This window comes from Anopheles maculipalpis, chromosome 2RL (assembly GCF_943734695.1).
Source record: "Anopheles maculipalpis chromosome 2RL, idAnoMacuDA_375_x, whole genome shotgun sequence".
NCBI classification, from domain to species: domain Eukaryota; kingdom Metazoa; phylum Arthropoda; class Insecta; order Diptera; family Culicidae; genus Anopheles; species Anopheles maculipalpis.
Genome location: NC_064871.1, coordinates 40,449,328 through 40,466,658, shown reverse-complemented (window position 1 = coordinate 40,466,658; position 17,331 = coordinate 40,449,328). Strand labels below are relative to the sequence as shown.

General features: G+C 42.2%; 2 protein-coding genes across 2 annotated transcripts in view; both read right to left on the bottom strand.

Annotated features, from left to right (window-relative positions):
• LOC126558167 (26S proteasome regulatory subunit 6B) overlaps positions 1-17,331 on the bottom strand; it is a 199,445-nt gene that overhangs the window by 158,805 nt on the left and 23,309 nt on the right. The window lies entirely within an intron of this gene.
• LOC126567123 (uncharacterized) lies at positions 3,268-12,914 on the bottom strand. Its single transcript, XM_050223356.1, has 4 exons — positions 12,872-12,914; positions 6,800-6,886; positions 6,528-6,713; positions 3,268-3,393 (listed from the first exon to the last, which is right to left on the bottom strand). Exons 1-4 carry the CDS (start codon positions 12,912-12,914, stop codon positions 3,278-3,280), a joined length of 432 nt encoding a protein of 143 aa, XP_050079313.1. The 3' UTR covers positions 3,268-3,277.

The following is a 17,331-nucleotide window of genomic DNA, read 5'->3' as shown; positions in this document are numbered from 1 at the left end:
AGCACGGCACCTCCAAAGACCCCACATTCAGCTCCTAAACTCCATACCTGCGCCCCCGACAACCGTTTTCTGTTGGATTCCGGATCATTTCGGAATCAACGGAAACGAGGAAGCCGATCGTCTGGCCAACAGAGGTTGGCTTCGTCCAACAGAAGCATAAACACACTTTCCCGTCGAAGCCATCCGTTTTACCAACACGATAGTCTCCAAATACTGGTACACCACCTGACACAACCTGGACCTCAGCAACAAACTGCGCATTATCAAGCACAACACCATGGGATGATTCCCGATTCCAACTACAATCAGCGAGTTCTATCCCGCCTTCGAATAGGACATAGACACCTGAAATATTCCTACTTTCTGAATCAATCCAGTCCTTCACTCAACTTCTGTTGCAACTTCTGTGACGTTGGTGTGGCATCACTGTCCGCCACACCGATTGCCATGGATACACGACACACCGAGCCACCTGCCAACTTGACACCGATTGCGAGACACTCCTTTCACTGGACAAACTGCATTAGAACCGCCTTATTAGATTTTTACGCATCAGCAAATTATATAGAGAAATTTAAGCAGTAGTTATAACTTGATATTAGCAATAATTGCCATATTTTTTAAGCAAAAGGTAAGACAAATCCACAACTATTTGTAGTAGTATTAACGACTTTTTGTACACAGTAGAGAGGCAAATATAGACTCAGAGACGCAAAGCCTCTATAAATAAACGAAAAAAAAAAAAAGTTTCAGGCATCACAGTCCATCACAAGTCTTTAAAAGTTGGGTTCCAAACAAAAGTATTTTCTTATCTTTGAAGCAAATTCAGCAGTTTCAATATCCTGCTATTTTACATCATTCGTGATGAAATTGAAAAACAAAGTTTATGAAATGTTTCTTAAACTTTACAGTGTTTGTCTTACATTTTAATCACTTGTCATTAGGTTTCCGTGATGAACGGAGTGATTAAATGGTCTATGTTTTAATTTTGAAATTACTCATAGCTTTTATTTGTGAAAAATTCATATTAAATACGACTTTTCTCGAATGTAGGATACGTAAATGAAGTACTAAAAATGCCATCAAGATCCTTCGAAATATTGATCAGTGTCCTTGGCTGTTGCAAAACCATTCTACGATCAAACAAAACAAAATCCATTTTTTATAGTTTATCTGATAGAAATAGTACTTTGGGTACTGCAAAGGAAGAAACTTTTCGTTTCAATCGAACGAAATATTTTATTGGCAAAGACCTAAAATTACTGCTGAAAGGAAACATATAAGTTATGATATAAGACGTTCTTACTCGGCCTTTCAACGGTTATTTGTCAGGCATTTATAAACAGGGATGTCACGCTCAAACAATTTCTGCTTTTTTGACACTTCGATACTTACCTTTCCTAACGTTTTTGCAAGATTACGCAGTACAACTCGTTATTAGCTTTACACAAATCACATACCTTTATTTGTCTCTGCTTGGCTACACTGTAGCAGCAGCACAGGGTGGTGTGGTGGGTGATGATGATGATGGGGTTATGGGGATGAATTATCCTTCGGAATAGTGGGTGAAAAAAGAAGCCGAGCGCGCTATATAAAAAATACGATCCATCGAAAACGGTTTGGCCAAAGGACTCGGCATTGGGACCTCGATATGTTTCAATTTACCAACCGGTGGCTAACCTATCAACACGTCGTCGTTGTGCTTGGTTCTCTGGGACTTTTTTGCCTTGTTGGGATGATGATGCGCTGGATGGAGTCACTTGTACATCTAAATTATAGCTTAGAAGCATCGTCCATGGTGTGCACATCCTTTTTTTTTTTTTGTTGGTTCCGATTACTCGATATATACAGCTCTACACACACATACACTATAATAATACATTTAACTACTACTACTACTACTACAATTGAAGCACACAAATATGGATGATTTGCTTGCTGTGGTTGGAAAACTTGTTCGCGCTACTAACTGACGTTCGCAATTCCTACTAAAAGTAACGTTGCAATGTTGCAGATTTGACAGGCGCTGATCAAAGCAACATTCGACCCATTGCCCATTGCCTACTTTTGTGAGTGTTATATTCGTAATCAACTTACTAGATTGTTCGTTTTTCAGGTGATCAGGGATGAGATGGGGTTCCTACGTGTGTTTCCATTTGGGATGATAATTTCGATCATTTGATCAACCGGTAAAAGCTCTCTTTTTGTTTGCTTCTTACACATATGATAATACATCTGATATGGGAAAGTCTGTTGGTTTGATTTTTCTATTCTTCGAAATTTCGTTTCACTGCCCAAACTTGGCCTGTGTGTTTGTGTACTTTTGTGGTATAAAATCGTGTACGGACGTTGCAAACATGATTGGTTCCTCTTACAGCACCTGATATGCTTCCTGAATGGCGGTTGATGGCGAGTTTCTGTTGCGATAGGATGGAGGAAAAAGACCTTTGACCTATCCTTTGACCTTTGATGAGCGAGGAAAGGTTGAATGTGTTTGTAAAGCATTCATAGTTAGTGAGAGATGACATGCTAAAATTTTCACCGCTCACAGCAGGACTTTGTAGAACGTCTAGTTTGTATGATTTTCTTGCGCCTCGTCTTAAACTACACTACACCAGCTAGGCTGTAATGGAAAAAAGGCTGTTGTTGGGAAAAGTGTGGTCTCTCGTTCACAGCACTACCATACTGATATGGTTCTTCAATTAGCTCGCACAATACTAGCACCTACTACTATACGGTTTTTGTTTTGGATTTTTTTAAAGCATTTCAGGATTGTTACACGTTACGCATGGTGGACCTGGAGGTGTAGACGATTATAAATACACGGTTTCGTTTGTGAATAGGGGATTTGGGTTAGTTCTATACGTTTCCATAACACTCAGTTCTATTCATTCCCCTAGCGAACGAAGAATGCTTTCCAGCGTGAATATTATTTAGTTGAGATCGTGTTGACTTCACTCCGACTCTAATAACGAGCAACGTTTAAACCTAGAAAAAAAAGGTACATAGAAAAGGGAAGACACATTACGAACGTGATTTTAAATGCATCTAGCTTCACTCGAAAGGCTAACTTTCGCGTATAAAACTCACCACCACCACCTCGAAGGTTTGAAAAGCTTTTCCAGTTCCTGCTCATGGAGGTGTTCGTTTGTTTTTCTCTCTATCGTTTGGTGAAAACTAGCGAAAGGAAATCACGGAATTGCACATTTAATGTTAGGAACACAGCCACACAAAACGGGGATCAGGACGCAAACATTGGGCCACGCTCTATATTACGCTACACCTCCACCGAACAGAGCGTTTCCTCGAGGATCGTGTCCAGCTCCAGCGATGGTATGCTGTGGCTTATACTTCTCTCAGAACACAAACTGACAGCTCGCGTGGCATTGTAATCTGTTTTGGAGAATGGGATGGGAAGATATGGAAAACATAGAAACACACAACCCCGTAACCAATAGAGACGGTACGTGAAAAGCGGAAGGAAAAACAGGTGGAAGAAAGAGAGAGAGAGAGAGAGAGAGAGAGAGAGAGAGAGAGAGAAGGAGGATATATGATAAAGTGAAAGACGTTAGCAAGAGTTCAGCGGTAACTATGGTAATAGAAATAGTAGATACTAGTTGCAGTGATACAGTTGCAGCCGTAGCTTTTGCATCAAACGTTCTTTTCATCTCCCTTTTTTTTCGCCCCTTTGCGCCCGTATGCCGCTACGCAAAACGTGCATACGTGCAGGGGCACTTTTCATCGCATTAACATAAGCGCTAGGTGATAAGCGTGTTAGAAGTGCATACATCTCTCTTTCGCTGTGAAAGAAGATGCCATCTGGAAGCTGGCATCGCATCGGGAGCATGCTAGCATCATTTTTTAAAAGCGAAATTGAATTTAGATTACCGTTTGGTGTTTACGATTACGGTTTATGGTATGTAACGTGGGTTGGGAGAGTTTACATAGGTATGTACATGTGTGGCTAGAGCTGTAATTAAAGGTTTTTATTTTTTATTTTGGCTTTATCTGCAAAATTTTAGCTTTAATAATTGTAGTTTGAAGCGGCCAACTGTAGCGGCCGGTGCAGACCAAATGAAAATTTAATTGATTGATTTTATTCTAATGTGTAGAGCAAGCGAAGCGAAAGCGCAGCAAAGTGGTACGTTGGAAGCAGTATTTTTACATTATTTACATGTTTGCAGCACAGTGTATATGTGTGTGTGTGTGGTGAAATTGATTAAGAGGCACTAGGTGTGCTCATCGTGTGTAATAATCTCGCTTGTATGGTGGAGCCTAACAGAAAAAAGAGCTTGCATTAAACTGGACTAGCTACGGTCCAGGCTAGGCTGGTTCGTTGATTTTTTCTCACTTACCGATGTATATACGTAAATCAATTGGTCGGTTGCAAATCAAACAATTTCTCTATTATGACCATGATTCACAAAACCACATAAAGTGGATGCTTTATGGTTTATGGTCAGGATTGCCAAACACGAATGTAATGAAACTTTGATGCTGAGCCAACCGCACACCGCTTGTGTTTTAGAGAATGATTTAGCTATTGATCTGTACTTATTTATGAACGTGAATACGTGTATCAATTATCTTAATTAATCGATACCAATCTAGACCTAGTCCGCATCAGAAGTTCAAACAATCGAGTGCAATTCATCATTAGACGATTACGTTTACATTGGAATTGATCCATCAAACACGGAAGCTGCTTTTTGAATGCAGACTGGGGGATTGGGTAGAAAGTAATTATGGGCGGTCTATGCACATAAAACGCAATGTACTAAATTTATTTGTATATTGATTGAGTGTAACAAATAAAAGAGATTTTTTTTTAGGGAAGATACAGCAGTATGACAGCAATCCTAGCCAAACAGTTAAAATTGCACCGTTTCAAGTATTAAACCCCGTCTACTTAAACCTTCTAAGTATCTAAGTGTTGTACCAAAGTGTTACAACACTTTAAGTGGGAAAACAGGGCAACCTTTGAAAAACGCGTACCGGAGAAAAACAAAGGATCAATAAACGTTTGCCAAAGTCGCGGCCGGTAGCGTTTATTGGATAATGTGATGAAGGCAAACCCAAAAGAGAATTACACCCTAAAAAACCTTTTTTTTTCTTTGGGGGGAGAGAGCTCAATGTCAAAAGATTTAGACTCCTCGTCACTGGGAAGGTCAGCAAATCAACTCACCACCATTACCCACCGGATAGCTTGGTAATTATGTGACCGTGACAAAAAAAAAAAAAAAAACAAAATGCTTGTCCCTATTAAAATGAGCAAAAAACGCTCACGCGAACGCCATGCGAAACGGGGTTTTTTTTTTCGCGCCAGGTTTCGTAAATTATTAAACGAGCTGCTTCAACAGGTATAGGTGGAGACAACGGGGTGAAACGCAATGAGACGTAAATACTTGCCACGTTTGGGAATTTATTGTGAATTTAAACAGATGTCTGGGTGGATTTTTAGCACGGAAAAAATAAATAAAAATTTAAACATAATAAAAACACACTCCATCCTCCCCATTTCATTCCCCCATCCCGGCAAGGCTCGTAATTTTTAATACAAATTTTCTCATTTACTTCTGCTGACAGGCACAGGCAGGTATCCCTTTCACAGCTTCAATTAATCCTTATTTTGCTTTAGAGTAGCTCGTCTCATTCTCTAGCACTGTGTTTTGTGTGAACCCTTCCCTGTGAGATTCCTATTACGGCATAAATAACTCAACGTGAACTCTTGCTCGAAGTGAACAACGTTCAAATTACTCCACGAGCGAAGGAACCGAGAACGTATGAAGGAATAAGGGTTTACAAAAGGAAAAGGGAACCCTTTGAAATATTACAATGTTCACTTACGTTCGGCTTTGTGAAAAGTTAAAGGATACGATACGATGGTCCTTTTCATTTTAAAAGAAAACACTATGATAAACATTGAGAGACGCCCGTCGGAACCGGGCAAATGAGATGCCTGTAGAGCCTTAGGGGGCTATAGCAAGTCTACGCTGACTTTGTGGCTTAATAAGGCCTACAAACTACCCTACAAACTCGTTGGTGATGACCGAGACTCAGATTACAAACTCGGAAGCTCATAAGCAAAATCGGATGGATGGTGAATGTTGAAAGAAAAGTCTACTAGCAGTAGCCCGCCACTTGGGTCAAATATCCGGCCGTAAAAATAAAAGCAGCAGGCCGCTATTCCTTTGTATTCTGTTGCGAAGTTTTGAGGTGTTTAGCATCAAAGTTGTAATCGCGTTACCTTTGACGCGTTGACGCGTTGACGTTAAACGTCATCTGGCTGATGTGTAGTAAACACAAGTAATAATCAACGACAGAAGCGAACACATCAAATATGGAATATTGAGTAGAGAAAACAGATTCCAAAGAATTCTTCGATGATAACAGATGATGGTTGGTGTTGGTGCATCTACGATGTATGTGTGATGTTTTAGTTATGGTCTAGTAGCGCAAGAAGTGATAGTGAATGTTTTGCAGTTTAGCCACAGGGAGTTTTTGCTTATATCTACGTGTCAACTCACTGAACCTATGTATGGCATTAATTCGCACCAGACTGACTGCATGATCCTGTAGGTCGATGTTCCGCCGCCGGTCCCGATCTCTGGCCAGTTTGGCCCGTCGCCGCAGGCAGCATATCACCAGCAGCGCCAGGATGGGAAAGCCAATGATGCAGGACACTATCGGTATGATCACCGTCTCCGGGGACACTGTTTGCCGAGGGAGCGTTTTTTTGTTTTTTACTTTTTTGGTGAGCGCATTTGGGAAGACGAAATGGGCAACAGCTTCGACTTACCAGTCGGGTAGATGACTATGGTGGCTCTCTTGGTGTTTTCATTTGTGGCAAATCCTTTCGAAATGGTGATGGAATGGAAATAACTGGCTTACGCACGTGGCGGTCCGTTGCTGCTGGTAGCACTGGTTATTGTCGCAGATGCTGCTGCTGGTCGCTGTCGATGAAGTATTGAACACTCATGCTTCTCGTTGGTGGATACTCTTCGAGGAAAAATAGGACACTCGCACACAAGCACACAAACACACAAAACAAATAATGCCACGTTGATCCTCACTCTGGGAGCTGGAAGTATAAGAAGTTTTGGCAAGTTTGGATGATTGGATTGGAGCACACGCAGCCCACAAATCCCTTTGAAATGGGATCAGAACTTTCGGTTCGTAGTTCGTGGTGCAAGTCAAGCTACCGATAGCAGGACAGCAGTACTATTGTCGATTGTTGTACGTGATGAGTTGTAAAAATTTCCGATTTAGGGGAAAAAAAGACACCACATACTGTTTGCTGCTGGTGGTGCTTTGTTTGCAGAATTTAATAACGAATATCCATAGCCACTCGCGTGCTTCGGTGTAGTTTTATCAAATTCCTTAATTTATATTGACGTTGCCTTTGTCGGGGTTTCTCGTGTCTCGTATCTCGTACCCAGCAAAACACCGCACACAATGATCGATCGATGGAATATTCGCTCCACACAACTACGCTGCCCGCACGTTTAGTCGCACTTCTTTTGTGGTGCCGAAATATTATCAATCGATTCCGTACCAAAATACCCCCTTGTTTGCAATGGTAGTACGTACGCACACCACTTGGTACGAGGGAGAGATGGTTGTGCGGAAAATTTCACCAGAATCAATTAAAACAATCCTTGTGCTTTCGTTCACTAAACAAGTACGCCACCCGGCACTACACCGTGCAAACACTTATCCTTGCACGTGTTAAACACTAACACACACACACACATACACACCATCACCACTCAGCTGACAATGGGCTCGAGACAGTGGGGGTTTTGTTTGTTTGCCTGGATGCTCCTTTCACAATCACATTCACTTTCACACGCGTTCGCAGCAGGCTTTCGGTTGCTATAACACAACAGTAGGAAGGGCCTGCTAGATGGTGGTGTATCCTGTGCCCAGAGGGAAAAGCACCTTATTTTTACCACGACACAGTCAACAACAAAAGTTGGCGGCAAACGTTACCACCAGCGCTGCTCGCTGCTAAAACCACCGGCACCGGATGGATGATGATGGTGGCTACTACTACGATGCTACTACTTTCGAGAATGGACGGCTCGAAAGCTTCCGTGTGTGTTTTTGGTGTAAAGATATCCGATCCGAAACGGAAGCTTTCGGCTTTTCTCGGTTCGGTTCGGCGCCCGACCACGAGATGGCGCATGCGTACACAAGCGATTTGAGCCGATTCCCCACCGTGGACGTTAGAAGCCATTTTGAGGCGGGAAGGACCAAGATTCGTGTGTTGCGAAGCATCATCAGGATATTCAGTCAGCAAGCATCTGGCCTATGCTTTCTACACTCGTCTCATTTACCGAGCAAAACTTTAGCGAAAAATGGTACCTAACGAATGTAGAGCAATAACCCTCGTGGGTACAACTCTCCCGTGCCGGATATCCGTGGTTCCCGAGGGAAGTTTTATTTCCAACGAAATGGGAAGCGAGTTGAAAGTGAGTTTCGCATCACGGGTAACGTTAAATCCTTTTCAGTGTTCCAACGTTGGAATCGAATCAAAGTGAACGATGGTTATGGAGAAATGGGGAGGCTTGTAACACACCGTTCGGTACGGTGAAAGTTATCCATGAGAATGATAGCAGATGGTCGCTAGTCCTAAAGGGAGAATCGGGCGCAGTTCAAGAGAAATGCAAGAATTGTCCGCCAGTCATTAAAAAGGAGTAAACCTTCTCCATTTACAACAAAAGCCCGGTTTTCGTTTACCATCGTCATGCTTCGTGCGTACGATGCAGGATGCTGAAAACAGCTGTTTTATTGGTTTTCATGCCGTAAACAGTGAACGCTGGGATAATTGAATTGGAGTTTTTTTTTTCTCGATAACTAGTCTTTGAAACTTTTTGTTTTGAGTTTCTAGAATTGTTTTTATTTAGTCATGATTTCCGACAGAAATGGATGAGGATTTTTGGATGTTTGGAAAATTTTCCTATAGGCCTTTTACACAATCATGTCAACCGCATAAAAATCATAAAAGCATAAAAATAGCTAAACAAAGTAGGCAAATAAATTGACCAACCAGAAACATAAAAGCTTCCATTTCCCCACGATTCGAATGCCCAAAAAAAGATCATCACCTTCGCCTGAATATAACACTGGATGGACGAGCCTAAAATGTAAATGAGATGAACGAGATGAAGTCGGCGGTATAAGAGCCCGATTATTAACCTTTTTTTGTATGTGTATGTGTGTGTGTGCCTTCTCTCCTCTCCGACCACCCATAATTATGGGAAAAGAGGTGAAAAAATGGCCATTATTTTAGGCTGGTGCTAATAAATCGAGCAGCGCTTCTTTCATTATCGGGCATTTGGGGGGTTGGTGGATGGTTAGCGAAAAATTGAAAGCGCTAGCGCTAGCCTTAAGTAAGGAAGATACGCGAAAAACGTGCTCAATTATAGCTTCGTCTAATTGATACTAGGGGAATTGATTTCTTAATAGTTTGTGAGATTATATAAATAGAAAAAATGAATAGATTTCAGAATGAAGCTATCCTTTCACAAAGTGCTCGAATCTCGATTTCGAAAATAAGATAAAATATTTAAATTGTTAATACATAAGTGTTTACTGTTAAGAAATATCATTCAAACCAATGCTTTTCAAATTATTTTTTCAAGAGTGGAATTAGCACAGTTCTTATATTTTAGTAATAAAAAAACAACATTGAAGTTGAACAACTTTGAATTGAATAATTGATGTTAGAAAATATGTATGTTTATCGTTCTGCTAGATCATGCGGTTAATTAATGGCCTAATAGCCGAAGACTCAGTGCTTGCTATCTTTGAAAAACGTACTGTATGATGAATCGATCTTGGAATATGGATGCATTTTACATTAAATTATAAAATGAGCTTAAAAATAACATACAAAATATTGCCAGCTTTAAATTACGTGAAACTGTAATCTACAAAAACCAAACAGTACCCATGAAAAAAGGTCAAACAGACACGACACAGCCTAAGCTTTCGTTCTAAAATAACGCTCACTCCAATCGTCAAAGGAATTGTGTCCCTTTTTTCGGAAAGGGGGTAAAAACAACACGCTGTTGATTAATTTATGTTACCAACGCCTCAACATTAAACATTAATGTATGCTTGTTGGTGTTGTTTTCCTTTTCCCACACACTCCAATGATTACATTTAGCTAAGGGCCCGTCTGAATTTGGTCCCGTTTTTCACCCGAAACTTATTCATAATCATGCGCTGCCATGCTCTCGGGTTGAATGAAAATAGAATTAAACAACAAAACCTACCAACACACCAACCAACACAACTGTACCTTACAGCAGGAACAACAACATTCCCTAAACGCATTGTCTGAATTATCTGAAACACTCGGTTCGTGGTGAAAGCGAAATTGAAGATGTAAGCGAGAAAGTACCAGAAACCACGAAAAAATTGCTTTAAAAACAAAAGAAAAAACAAAACAAGCACGATAAATATGCAGGATCACTTTGAGAAGGGTCATGTCCTTGCTGCGCTGCTCGGTAGGTACGAAGCAATTTCGTGTTTCTTTCGGCGGCATCGCCTTTAACTCGATTTGTGTCCTTGCAACCCCACGCACAAACAAGTAATCGGGCGCTTTGCTCGTTTGCTTCAACTCTCGATTTGGCTATCGAGGCGCGTGCGAGGAAGGAAAGAAAAAAAACAAAACACACTTACAACCAACAAAAAGTGTATAAGAAATGCAAAAAAATATAAGAAGAAGAAGAAGACGAAAAAACATAACTAGAAGAATAAGAAGGAGAAGGAGATAAAAAACACACATATAAAAGAAAAAAAAGTCTAATAAAAGCACACACATAGAGGTCAGAGAAGGAAAAACGAAAGCTCTGCGAAGAGAAGTGTTGGTACTTTTGAATTGTTTCGCTGTTCACTTTTTTTGCTGGCCACCTTTATAGAGGAAGGGAGGGAGGGGCGGAGAGTGTTAGGGAACAATCAGAATTGGTTCGGTTTTGCACCAAATCCGGTACATTATTCCACACCATACAGAGCTTTTAAAGCACCACTAAAAACGAACCGAGCGTGCGTTTGTGTATGTGAATGTATGTTTGTCCCCGCCAAGGACGTTCTGTACTTAGCGATAAGGCATTTTCTAAAAAGAATAAAAATCATGTATAGAGAAAGTGAGACGAAGTTCCACTCCTGCCTTGACTCGCTATCCATATTTGTGAACGATTTGCCGCGCGCGAAAAAACGAGGCTCCACCATGGAATATGTCGGCGAGGCGGGATTGACGGGATTGTGGCCGGGATCGAATTTGCTGCTGCTGCTGCACACACACACACTTCTGACTGATCTGACGTGAGTGAGCCAGATCCTGCGGGACACGGTTATCGATTATCGGGGGAAGTTGATGAGTTTAAATTAAGGGAGCCTTTGATTGGCATAAAATTGCTTTCCGAGCGTCAAACACTCAATCCCGCTGCTACAGTATCGATCAGGCAAGGAATGCTTTATTGGGGGTAGGCGGTAACTAATACCAATGCCAACCCGCCGACCTTACATTGTTGGTCCCGGGTGTGTTTAAATTAGTTTTGATTGCAGAATGATTGGAAAATGGAATAAATTTACAGCCCGTAACACCCGGCGCCGAACCCCTTTTGTGGGGTTGGAAAAATGGAGTTTTCAAACTTTCTCTCGCAAATCCGATTTCAGTGCTTGTGGCCCGGTAGGGCAAAACAAACAGTTAGTGTGGGCAACGTTTTAAATCAATAATGCATCGATTATCATTTTTGCATGCAAAAGTTCATGAAAACACTTGCTGGCTGGGGCGTTGGACTGGATGCTGCTGCCGGTTATAAATATTCATTCGACACCAATGGGTGCGCTGGTGCTGGTGCTGCATTTCTTCCATTACAAATTTATTTGTCGCGGGAAAGTGCACAGCAACGTCAACAATTGCTCTGCGAAGATGACGAAGATGCTACTGCATGCAACTGCCATCAAACTTCCACGTGGACGGGTTTGAAATCAAATTTGAAATTAAAACAATGTGAAACTTTTCCATTCCAACGTCCAGCGGGATACGCTGCACTTGACGGGAAGGACGGATAATCCAGCGTCACAGCCACCGGACCGGATTCGAGAGTGCGTTTGATAGGCGACTGTTAAATCTGACTCTTTTCATTGCACCATAAATTGTGTATTCTCATTTGCTCCGAATAAGAAAAGAAACTCAGCCACAAACGTCAAAGCCAAGGAAGCAGTACATTGTTGCCATGGTGCCCTTCTAGCAGGGATCATCTGACAGCTGGCAGAACAGTGTTTGCAACACTACCGGCATTGCACAAACAATTTGCTGCATTTGCTGTTCGAACAATGGAGGACTTCAACCTGATCTCCATTGCATAACTTTCAGCATTGTTGTACGGGATGGGCGACAACCGAAAGCTCCCTTCCAATGGCCCCAAAACCCAACCCCAGGCTCAACTTCCCGGTCGGAGAGTTTCGAAGGATATACAACAATGCGTGAAAATGTTGGAAGCAGTTGCTGTTTCGAAGATGTACAAAAGCATTCTCCAGTACGGGCTCGACGGGCTCGAAAGTGTGCCAAGAAGGAAAGGACGCCAAGGAGGCCGTGCGGGCAGCGGGTTTATGTCCCATTTTGTAAGCCTTTAAAACTACAAAGCTGGGTAGAGGCGAATGTAACGGGCGAGCACGAAACGCCCGTTGGATTTACAACTATCGAAGCGGCAAGCGGGCAACAGCAGTAGTAGTAGCCCAGACGCCAGACGCCATTGTTCTGCGGGGAGGGTTTGGGATTAGAACAGGTGTTTCGACGATCGTGCAGCGGGATATAAGTCTTGACTCATATATGGTGTGTTGTTATGTGACCTACATATTGTTTTGTTTGGTAGCAGCTCACACAGATTCACTGTCATGCTGATGGTGTTGGGCGTTGAAACGAATCAGAGCGCCAGAAACAAAAACACACATCAAGCATACATGAACCTTACCTTTTATCTTCACACTGGAGCAGCGCCAAACAATGAGTGGTTGGTTGTTGGTGACCGAACTACTTTAACTCGAGCGTTTTGGGCTAGAACCGAGGGGAATTTTCACGCAACAATGCAACCGACACTCTTTCATTTCCCGTCTGTGACTTAAAAAGCCAAGCCCGGAGACAAACGGGAGCCTGGAGTACACTTTCCAACCCGCGCCAAGGCAAAACTCGCAAGAAACAAAGCTTGACGCCGTCGAGTAAAATGGCAAAAGTTTGCATATTTTATCGACAGCTCCGAAATGGATACGTGAGTCCGAGCGAACCCATTGATGGAGTTCGCTGGTTGACGGTCATGCCATGGGATGATTGGAAAAGTTATGCAGAATTCCTAATTAATTGCTTGCTTGCCGGGCTTGCCCTATCAGTTCCTCCCCCCCCCTCTCTCCCCCCCCCCCCCCCAATCCAATCATGGGCTGGGATGGGAACACGTTCCCGGCTGTGTGACAACATCAAAAAGCTGACGGAGCTGGAAGAAAGAACCGCCAGCACGGATGTCGATCCACCAAAGTTTCGGTTCCACCATCACCGTTTTGATCACGAAAATGATGACAAATGTTGAAAGGTAAACATAGCTGGTCGCACATAACACATTTTCGGGTGGCCCCCGATGGATCTCGCACCTCAACATCCACGCATTTGTTTGAAGAAGAGTGGTTTGATGTGCGCCAAAAAGATTCGAAAGCATCAAAGCGGGTTTACAACACAGGATTTGTTGTTGTTGTTGTTGCTTCTTGCCGGAAAGAAAGACTGTTTTCGGTTCTTTGCTTTTTTTTTCTTCCTTTCATGTCCCACATGGGAGCAATATTGAAATCTCGTCAGTTGATTGCAATAATATTTGATGATGTGTTGCTGACGGCATGCACAGTTTTGGTGGTGGCTGCTTCTGCCGGTATGATTCTGATGCAAAGCGTCCGCGAACGGTTGTTACGAGCGCTGTTGCCCTTTCGCGCATTCGCGTCTCCGCGGTATCGTTCGGATGCTAACGAGTCCCATATTGGCCGTGTGTGCCCTGTGCAAGGGAATAATAATAATGTGCTGGAAAAGTTTGCGCGTAAGGGATCGTAGAATAGAGACCGAGATCACGATTTATGGAGTGCGAACGAACGATCGAATGGCTGACCTTGGGAGTGGAAATGTTTGAAATGGTGTCTGCTAGGGAGGGAAAATAACTTGCAGCAAGGGCTGTGTGCTACTGTGGGTGAATATTTTCTGCTCCACTTTTAATGGCAATTTTATTTAAATTGCTTTACAGTAGTGGAAGCGTGTATAAACCACGCACGTGATATGCTTTGGAACAGCTTTGTGATAAAGTATTTTATCGTATAGAAATGAAATCAAGTAGTTGATCGATTTTAGTGCAATTTTTAGGTCATAGACGATAATTACAACCAAATTTGTTCAGTCATATGTGGGCTAAAAATTGTCATGTTTGGTAGAGCATCAAAGACAAAGCACACAACAAAGACTGAGGCTTTTTAATGGTAAAGAATATGGCAAAATAGTTTTATACGGTAATAACATTCAATAATTTCGGTCGGTTTAGTGATAGAGTTGATAACGGCGCCAATTTCACACGGCAGAACTGAGGTCCAAACCATTTCCAAACCCATCCGTTTCTCCACTGTGAGGATAACCGGGTGTGGCTCAAAATAGGGCGTTAAATCAAGAAGAAAACCCCAAGACGTATTACACGTTTGTCCAGATCAATTTGGTGGTTCCATGTTCCATGTTTAAGTGTTTTTAAAAGTATTTTTTTCTGGCAAAAAAACTTTATTTTTTCATATTTTTTTACAATTATTTATGACAGTACAATCCCGTATTGTCAACACCGCTTGACCGATGACCAAATTTCAAAAACATAATGAAAAGACATTTTTTCCTAAATCTTTGCTTAATCCCGGGCATACTCGGTTACCAGCAGAAAGCCATACACAAGCTACACGGGGCAATGGAGAAAGCGATGAAATCACAATTTTGAGGTTTTTTTTTTACAGTTTTGCATCCATTTAAAAAGCCTGCGGCTTTATTTGTTAGAATTATTCATACCTATTTTACATAGATTTTGTCTGTTAGAAAGCTTACTTTGTCTCTTTCTTTTCCAATTTCCAATGATTTAACTGCACAGTCAGTGGTAAATTTAACGGTAACTAAGTAGCTGCGAGGGACCCAGAGCTGAGTAAGGTTTAACGGAAGGATTTATGGTACGCGAAACCAGCGGTCGCCTGAATCTCATATAAGGGGAATCGTCCTTCTCGTAGCGGGAATATAGTAGAACCCCCTATGTCTTCGGTCCCAGGGCTATACCTGCATGCTCCCCGAAAGCAGTCTATACCAATACCCCGCTCCCCTCTCATCCTCTTCCGCTTGACCCTGACTCCTTCTCTCCCCCTCTAAGCTGGTCATCCCGGTCAGCAGTTATAAATCAATTGTATCATTTTTTTGTCGATATTTATTTATTTACAATTGATTATTACGGTCCAGTGCCGTATTGTCAACACCGCTTGTGTTGAATAGATTTTCGCATATCGATAAGGCATTTCCTCCTTATTCTTTGCCTTAGCCTGGGCATACTCGGTTATGGTTGTTGTGATGATGATGATGATGATGATGTATTCGTGGATGATGGTACGCGTTTTGATGGTCCGGTTTTAATCTTGTGGATATTGTAATGATGGTGGTTGGTTGCATCCAAATTCCGGCTATTGTGGTGGTGTGGCTGTTCTATTGCTGACCTTTTTGGCTTGGTCTCGACTGCAACAAACAAATAAACATTGTTAAGACAGCACAAACATTTTGTCATTTTGTCTGCGTACCGTGTTCTCCAGTGCATTCCAGCAATGACACTCCAAGCTCAATCTAGTCAACGTCCAATCAAAGGATGATCGACAAGCTCTATCCCGCAGCCAACGCTGTCAAACTCAATGTGTCAAAGCTAGACTGGAGTGGAGAACACTGTACTTTCCACAACGCCTGCTTCCCTTTTACGACAGTGTTGGAATCGCCCTCGAGTGCTGTTGCCTAGTTATCGGATCACCCATGGCACTACAAAAAATACACTTAAAACATAGACAACACAACATTTAACAAAAAAAGGATTGGAGAAATACGAATAAGGAGTGAAAGGATACTACTCATGTAGGGGAGGTCACTGGTAGCCAACACTTCTCTAATTTCTGTACCCGTTCGTCTGCCAATATGCTCAACTGCGCTCAACAAGGAGGGTCTTGCGGTTTCAAACTCCACGCAGGACCACAGAAGGTGATCCGAGAAGTGAAAACGCCCGAGTTCATCCGCCTCCCACATGCTCTGCCAGCGAGACAGGAAAAGTTGCTGTGGAAAACGAAGGAACTCCTGGGCCGAGATAGGTCAGTCGTAAGAAACACCTTCTTGAATGTCTGTTTTGGTCATTGTGTCTGCCTTCTCATTGCAGCAATTCCACGATGAGAAGGGACCCAAATTAGCGAGATCCTAAACGTCTTATCGAACATTGAGCCAAGCAGTTCAATGATTTTTTATGGTGATCTCAAAGCTCAGATTCGGAGATCTCAGCGCTTCAATAGCACTAAGGCTATCAGTGAAAATGAAGTACCGGTCCGAAGGTCTCGCTGCTATCATCAATAGTCCGTAAAATATTGCGGCTAGCTCTGCGGTGTTCGGTGTTTCCAAAGAGAGGCCAGTCACCAAAGAGGCGCTAATTTTCTGGCACCAGAGAGGAAAACAATATCAGAACCATGCCTGGCAGCAACAACATCCACAACAGAGCCTACCCGTAATAAGGGGCACTTGAATTGAGGGAGAAGGAAATGTCTACCCTCAAAATAGGATATAAGTTACATGAATGATGATGAAAGAAAACTATATTTTATCAACCAAATTAATTGATACATTGACTTCATAAGTTTTTAAGTCACGCCGAGCATTTAAAGGCTTATAGACTAGCTGATATCATATAGCTGGATAGTCAAGCCTCACTACGGGTCGGATGGAATTTGAGCTCCGGTTCTACCGTGTGACTATGCTGTACGTTGTTATTATTAAGACGAGCAGTAGTCGAATAAAACCACTTCGATGCTTAAATTTATTGCCACTAGTGTATTGTCCATTTTGGCGCCCCGTTTTAGCACAACCCTCAGTATAAAGCTACACATGGCTAAAGTTAAACAGCTGAACGTTTTATGGCTCTTTGTGAAGTTATGTTCGTTTGCTTTTGGATGAGTTGCATATTTCACCTGAGCGAAGAATTTATTGTTCGAGAGTCGTTTTGATGGGTTTTGATTTTATTTGCTGTAACGTAA